General features: G+C 35.6%; 1 protein-coding gene across 1 annotated transcript; it reads left to right on the forward strand.

Annotated features, from left to right (window-relative positions):
• The first annotated feature begins 4,947 nt into the window (after positions 1-4,947).
• On the forward strand, positions 4,948-5,880 carry LOC149126969 (olfactory receptor 5AC1-like). Its single transcript, XM_089330358.1, has one exon. It carries the CDS (start codon positions 4,957-4,959, stop codon positions 5,878-5,880), a length of 924 nt encoding a protein of 307 aa, XP_089186484.1. The 5' UTR covers positions 4,948-4,956.
• The last annotated feature ends 2,469 nt before the right edge of the window (positions 5,881-8,349 follow it).

The following is an 8,349-nucleotide window of genomic DNA, read 5'->3' on the forward strand; positions in this document are numbered from 1 at the left end:
CATAGGCACTTCATTCTCTGAATCCTTTATGAACTTTCCCCTTCTGGTTTGAGAACATAGACAATGAAGGAGGCCATTTGTGAAAAATGCTTGAGTGAAAAACCAGAAGGATTCTAGGACTCTGAATGGCGGAGTAGAAAAATCTTTCAATTAAAGGCCTGAGCATTACACACTACATGAAGAAGAACTAAATTCTATTGTAGGAATCCATTCAGATATTGATGATTATATGCAAATGCAGTAAGTGTTACATTAATTAGTATACATGCACAGTGCTCCAATGCCCCTCAATGGTATGTTGTTAACCAGGGGTCTAGTTTCAGTACAGGTAAATGGATATTCAGCCTTAAGAATTTTAGTTGCTATCCTATGTGTAAGGAGAATTTATTTATACATTTTAATTTGAGAGAATGTTTATGGGGTGGTGGTGAAATGGTGTACAATTTGGTCAGCTTGGAAAATGAATTGGAAGACTGTGTTGGCAGGTGTAGACTGTGTAGTCAAGAGGTTGGCTAATAAGTATGGGCAATATATGAATATATATTGAATTTTAAAGTGTTATCTATTTTCATAATTTATTTCAAAGACAGAGACAGACGGAAAGACACACACACACACATACACACACACACATAGAGAGAGAGAGAAAGAGAGAGAAAGTTCCTTCCATCCACTGGCTCACTCCCCAAGTGCCCACAACATCCATGGCTGTGTCAGTTCGAAGCTGGGAGCCTGGTACTAAATTTGCGTCTCTCCTGTGGGTGGCAAGGATTCAACTGTTTGAGTCATCATCTGCTGCCTCCCCGTGTGAGCATTAGCAAGAAGCTAGATTGGAAGGGGAGTAGCTGCGACTCAAGCTAGGTTCTGCAGTATGGGGTGTGGGTGTCCTAAGTTGCAACCTAACTACTGTACCAAATGCCCATCCCTTGAGGTAAACTTCAGGGGTTAAATTAATGGCTGCAGTTTAAACATCTCTAGCAGAAGAAACCTAGGGGATTTGACAGTGGTTGTAACAACAGAGTTAAGGATGAAGTTAATGTTCAGGTTATGTCTCTGATTTATGGCTTGCGTAACATCTTTTTTTGTTAACCCTGTTCCCCAAGACTAAGAGCATTGGAAGAATACTCAATTTGGGAGTGGAGCAGTGGAAAATCTTAATCTCAGATTTGGATACATTAACTTTCATGTTCCTGTGAGATTTCTAAATGGAAATCAAAGTTTATAAGGTCGTTGATCTGTGGCATTATTAAGAGATACAAAGCAAGGAAAACAAGCTTATTTTACACTGTTCTGTGACATGTTTTAAACATGTCCTTATAGTGAAATCTGAAAACACAGGGGTTCTATATCACTTTTAATTGTTATAACTAGTTATGTAGGGATAATTTAATGATGAGCTAACAATGCCCAGTAGAACAACTTTTACTTAATCCCACCGGGAATCCATTGGAAATATTAAGGGAATTTAAAAATTTTTTAAAGGATTGGTTTGAAAATAGAGGAAAGAAATACTGTCTTGCTCCATTTGGGAGTTTTCAAGAACTGAAATAATACTGGTTCATTTCTCTACCTTTTATTTTACTTCCAGAAAATAAGCACATCTTAAGTTTCTCAACGTCTTGCAGAACTGGGTAAGAGTACAGAGATTTTTGTAAGCTTTGTTATTATAGTTTTACAATCTTTCTGTAGGATAACAAAATATCTATACAAGAAAATGATAGATAATAACTTTTTAAATCATCCACGAAAATCTGGACAGACAGAAATGAATGTCTTTCTGAACATGTATATTTCCATTAGGATTTTTACTGAATAGGTAATACAATTATTGGAAACATTTAAAATACACTTTTATTAATAGAAGAGTGAAAAATGAAACATTTAAATCATCATAATAAAACTTCAACACATTCAGTGCTAATTTTCTAATGTTTACAGTTTTTAAAAATTGACACATGAGCTTTAACTACTCAAATCTCATTTGTACTTCCTCAGAATAGGAATTTCTGGCTTACAGTTTGTATGACTTAATGTAATAAGAATTTATTAGTTTCATGAAATCGTTCACAAAGCTTACTGATTCTTGACTAAATTACACATTGCAGGAACTAAAATTAGGAATATTAATAATTCGATGATAGAGTTTATAGAGAGAGTTGCATCACTTTATTCAAAGAAAAAGATATTATGGTTCTTAATTTTTCATTAATTTTTTGGACATATTTTGTATGCTAGGACATGCAGTGCTCTGTGTGGGCATATAATTAAAGGTAGGAATTTTAAAATTAATTAATTTTTTTTAGTGAGGATAGAATTACATTTCATAATTGTTCTTTATGATTATTTCTTAGAATGTTAGATTTTTTTACTTAAATTAGCTGCACCAAGATTTTCTAATATTTTATCATAGTAAAAAAGTTTGCATGTTTCTTAAATATTGAGAAGTATTATCTTAAAATGAAAATGTATTTGACACCTCAAAATATTTATTTTTCTTTTCAAGATAATCTAGAGGGATATGTAAACACAAGAACATTTTTTGGAGTTTGTCCACAGACATATAAAATCACGGAAAAGAACTCAATTTTTTTATTTCATGAAAACACTAAATGTTGTAACAATAACAATGACAAAAATACAGGAATAAATTTAGAAAGAACATTATAGAAATTACCAAGCCTCCAAAAATCGTGTCACTGTATTAAATCTGTATCTTGCACAATTATAGATAACTTTGGAGTTCTAAAAAATGAGTCACATCTATTCTCAGTGTTCAGGACTTTCATTTTGATCATATTCATTTGAAATTTATAATTTTCTTGTGCTATCTCTGCATGTATGTATGTAGGTACACAAGTTTACAGGTTTACTAAGCTTATAGTGGAATTTTGCTGTCAAAATATTTCCTAGAAAGGTAACAATAAGGTTTATTTTCTCTAGCATTTTCCTTTACACATCCCTTTATTAATTTACATATATATATATATACACCATACATATAAATGTATTACACTATTTTGTGTAAAAGGTATCATGACATATAGTACTTTTCTTGTGGAATTATTTCTAAAGCTATTTATTTATTCATCCATTCATTCATTCATTCACTCATTTTAGAGACAGAGAAAGAGAGCTCCCATATGGTGGTTCAATCCCCAAATAACCATATGCCTGATGATCTGAAGCCAGGACCCAGGAACTCAATCCAGGTCTCCTACATGGGTAGCAAGAACCCAGTTTCTTGAGCTATCAGAGCTGTCTTCCAGGGTCTGAAGTAGAAGGAAGCTATAGCCATGGTCTAGAACTGGGAAACAAACCCTCTTACTTGGGTGTGGGCTACAGACATCATTTTTTAAATGTATTTATTTGTTTTTTATTTTGTTTGAAAAGCAGAGTTACACCGAGAGAATGAGACACAGAAAGATCTTCCATATACCGGGTCACTTTCCAAATGGCCACAAAGCCTGGAGCTGGTGCAGGCCTAGTTCAGGAACCTAAACCCATCCGGGTCTCCCTCATGAGTGTCAAGGGCTCAAGAATTGAGGCCATTTACTGCTGCTTTCCCAAGTGCATTAGCAGGGAGCTGATCAGTAGTAGAGTAGCTAGGACTGGAACCTGCACCATGTGGGATGCTGGCATGGCAGGAAGCAGCTTGACCTGCTGTGCCGCAACGCTGGTCCTGCAGGCATTTTAACTGCTTGGCTAGATGCCCACCCACCTTGTGGAATCCTTTTTTGGATTGCACCTCTTGCCCTTTCCCTCACTTCTTTTATTCCTACACCTAATCTCAAACCAGAAAAAAACATTGTTATACATTTGGGTTCTATTACCCACAATTTTTTCTACATAAAAGAGAGATTTAAAAATATACTTCTTGGGGCAGGCCTTGTGGTGCAGTGGGTAAAGTTACTACCTGTGGCACTGGCATCCCATATGGGTGCCACTGCTGAACCAGCTCCCTGCAAAGGGTCTGGGAGATGCAGTGGAAGATGGCTCAAGTCTTGGGCCCCTGACACCCACGTGAGAGACCCGGATGAAGCTCCTGGCTTCTGGGTTCAGCCTGGCTCAACCCTGGCCATTGTGGCCACGTCGGGAGTGAACCAGCAGATGGAAGTTATTTCACTCTTTCTCTGTAACTCTGACTTTCAGTTGAACAAGGAAATAAATATTTTCAAAACCCTGCTTGTTTTTACAATAATGTCATATATTATTTACCCTTTCCTGTATTTTACTCTATTCAGATAAATATATAGCTTGATAATTTCCAATTCAATTCGTTTAGCCTTTTTGTTTTCATGACTGAATTTTATTCTATAATCTGAATATATTGTGTTTTATCCAACAATTTTATAATAGATATATCTAGTCTGTTTCTCCTTGAACAGTAAGGTGCCTAATCTTCACTTCGAAACTGCCAAAAGTACCATGAGCACAATCCATTAAATCAGTCATCTTTTTCTATTGAATGGAAAAAATATAATTGTCTTCTAATACATCCTTGTATGTACTAGAATTTCTTTCTGGGCTCTCTATTTTGCTGCATGAATCTTCCTGTCTATTCTAACACCAATACACTAGAATTTAGATTTAGGGCTTTATCACATTTCAATATGAAAATGCTTTGACTATTACTATTTATAGTTCTTTGTGGGATAATGGAAATTTCTCATGTGAATTTTGAGTGTATGCAAGCTACAAAAATCTGTTAAATTAAAAAAGATATGGCATGAAATTTATGTTTCACTTAAGGTTAATCATCATTTCAAAGCTTTTTTATTTCAGAGAATTTTGAATGTTGGTAAAAAAAAACAAATAAAATTAAAAATTTAAAGCTACTAATAAAATGAGAAGCACTTTTAGGAATATGTTAGTCACATGAAACTGTCACTATTTCTATGCTTCTTAGTGACTGTTACCTCACTCTTTCTTCCATTTCAGTGATTGGCCAGGTCAGACATGGCAGAAGAAAACCAGACTCTGGTGATGGAGTTTGTCCTCACAGGACTCACAGATCGTCCAGAGCTGCAGCTGTCCCTGTTCTTGGTGTTTCTGGCGATCTACCTCACCACCACAGTGGGCAACCTTGGACTGATTGCTCTCATCTGTAAGGATCCCCACCTTCACACCCCCATGTACTCATTCCTTGGCAGCTTAGCCTTTGCAGATGCGTGCACTTCTTCCTCTGTGACTCCCAAGATGCTTATCAACTTTTTATCAAAGAATCATGCAATATCCTTTTTTGACTGTTTTGCTCAGTTTTATTTTTTGGGTTCCTTTGCAACAACAGAATGTTTCCTCTTGGTTGTGATGGCCTATGACCGCTACGTAGCAATATGTAACCCTTTGCTTTATGTTGTGGTGATGTCCAACAGAGTCTGTGCTTGGTTGATAAGTGGGTCTTTTATAATCGGTTTTCTGCACTCAGCAATTCATGTGGGCTTGCTAGCTAGATTAAGTTTCTGCAGGTACAATGTCATACAATATTTCTACTGTGAAATTTTACAGCTGTTCAACATTTCGTGCAGTGACCCTACACTTAATATACTCCTGGTTGTAATCTTTTCAGCCATTATACAAGTCTTTACTTTTTTGACTATTCTCATCTCTTACTCCTATGTTGTGTTTTCCATCTTGAAGAAGAAGTCTGAGAAGGGCAGAAGCAAAGCCTTCTCCACGTGCAGTGCCCACCTGCTCTCTGTCTCTTTGTTCTATGGCACTCTCTTCCTCATGTATGTGCATCCTGGATCTGCACCCGCTGAAGAGCAGAACAAACTGTATTCTTTATTCTACACAATCATAATTCCCCTGCTCAATCCTTTTATTTATAGCCTGAGGAACAAAGAGGTTAAAGGGGCCTTGAGAAGAATAATGAAGAAATAAATAGAGGGAGATAGATTTCTTTTTTATATATTATTAGGCTTAATGGCAAAAATATTTTAAATGATTACCAAAATAACCATTTGAATATTTGTAACAGATATGCTAAATTATGTTGCGGTAACAAATAACTCCCAAATTTCTATGACTTAACCCAACAAATGACATAATACATTATGAGTTTAAGAGCTCTGTCAGTTTTTCTCCAACCAATAACTCAAACTCCAAGCACTTCTGTGATGATCAATAGTTGTGATATTTTGATGAATTTGGGAGAAGAGAAAGAAAGGCTGAAGGATCGCGCTGGCCGTTGTTAAGGATAAGTTCAAAAAAAAGACTTGCATTAGTCTGGAAACATTCCATGAGCTGTGACCCAGTCACATAGGCTGACCCAACCCAGCTGTAAGGGAGGCTGGTAATGTGATCTTGTTCCATGCCAGGAAGACAAAACAGTGTGGGACACATAGAGTCATCAGTGTAACATGGAGTTAACAAATTGGTCAACATATTCATGCTCTTATCAAGAGTTTGTGAAAGTACAACAATGTTTTCATGTAGCGCTAACAAAACTTTATTAATAATTTGTTATGATTTGAAAAAATTCATATATAAGATGAACTAGTAGGAAATATACTAAAATATTAACTAAACTGAAATAATTAACTAAATAATTAATAATAATTATTAAATAATTAAAATGTTAAATATTAAATAAATAATAATTAACTAAACAAACTAAATGATTATTTATGCTTTTTTGTTTTAATATTTAATTAATTTTCACAGATTCCATGTGATTTGTAAATAGAATTCTAAGAAAATAATTATATTCCCTCCTCTCTCCCTCCTTCCCTCCCCCTTCTTCTTTCTACCCTCCTTTCCTCTCCCTTTCTCATTTTTTTAAAGTTTTTGAGATAATATATTTTAAATTTACATTGCAGTGAAAAGGGCAAATACGTCACTGAACAAGTTTAACAAGAAAAAGCAAAAAGGCCCTAGTTTAGTGAGAGTATAGACAACAAGCTATAAACAATAATTGAATGGAAAAATTCCATTTTACCCATATACAGTATTTTGTTAAAAGACTTATTTTATTTATTTGAAAGACAGAGTTACAGAGAGAGAGAGAGAGAGAGAGAGAGAGAGAGAGGGGTCTTGCATCCGATGGTTCAGATCCCCAATTGGACTCAACGGCTGGAGCTATGCCAATCTGAAGCCAGGAGCCAGGAGCTTCTTCCGGGTCTCCCAAGGACTTGGGCCATCTTCTACTGCTTTCCCAGGCCATAGCAGTATCGGAAGAGGAGCAGCCCGGACTAGAACAGGCGCCCATATGAGATGCTGGTGCTTCAGGCCAGGGCCTTAACCCACTGCGCCACAGCGCCGGCCCCAACAGTAAATTTTAAAGTAGCCAGAGATCTTTAAAACTATAGTAGTATAACATCCTTTACCATTGGTTTGATAAAAGTATAAAACAAAGTTTTACCAAACTGTATTTGTAGCAGTACTGATGCCCACAGACATTTCTTTCTTTTTTCTTTCCTTCTTTTTTGATTGATTTTTTAAACTTTTATTTAGCATATATAAATTTCCAAAGTACAGCTTATGGATTACAATGGCTTTTTGCTCCCCATAACTTCCCTCCCACCTGCAACCCTCCCAACTCCCGCTCCCTCTCCCATTCCATTCACATCAAGATTCATTTTCAATTATCTTTATATATGGAAGATCAATTTAGTATATATTAAGTAAAGATTTCAACAGTTTGCACCCACACAGAATATAAAGTGTAAAATACTGTTTGAGTACTAGTTGTAGCATTAATTCATATTAAACAACACATTTTAGCTCCCACAGATAAGGGAAAGCATGCAGTATTTTTGTCTTTCTGGGTCCAGTTTATTTCACTCAACATGCTGTCTTCCAGTTGTGTCCATTTTGAGGTGAATGGTAAAATTTCATTCTTTTTTATAACTGAATAATATTTCATTGTGTATATATACGTCAGATTTTCTTTATTCAGTCATCTGATGATGGACACCTTGATTGACTCTACATTTTGGCTATAACTATAAACATGGTGGTGCAGTTATCTCTTTGATACAATGTGTTCATGTCTTTTGGGTGTGTACCCAGTAGTGGGATTGCTGAATCTTATGGCAAATCCATTTCTATTTTTTAAAGAAATCCCCACACTGTTTTCCACATTGGCTGCAATAATTTACATTTCTATCAACAGTGTATAAGTGTTCCCCTTTGTCCACATCCTCATCAGCATTTGTTACTCTCTGTGTTTTGGATTTTACCCATTCTGATAGGGGTATGGTGATACTTCATTGTGGTTTTGAATTGCATTTCCCTGATGGCTAGTGATATTGAGCATTTTTTCATATATTTATTGACCATTTGTAAAATATACCAAAATGTTAACAGGGATGAAAGAAAATTTTTAGTTTTTCCTATTCAAATTTCTAC

This window comes from Oryctolagus cuniculus, chromosome 4 (genome assembly GCF_051225735.1).
Source record: "Oryctolagus cuniculus isolate XC-2025 breed Fujian yellow rabbit chromosome 4, ASM5122573v1, whole genome shotgun sequence".
In the NCBI taxonomy this organism is placed as follows: Eukaryota; Metazoa; Chordata; class Mammalia; order Lagomorpha; family Leporidae; genus Oryctolagus; species Oryctolagus cuniculus.

What these genes read in the sequence shown, in the direction of transcription:
- LOC149126969 (XM_089330358.1), top strand. Translation starts at nt 4,957, where the DNA reads ATGGCAGAAGAAAACCAGACTCTGGTGATGGAGTTTGTCCTCACAGGA.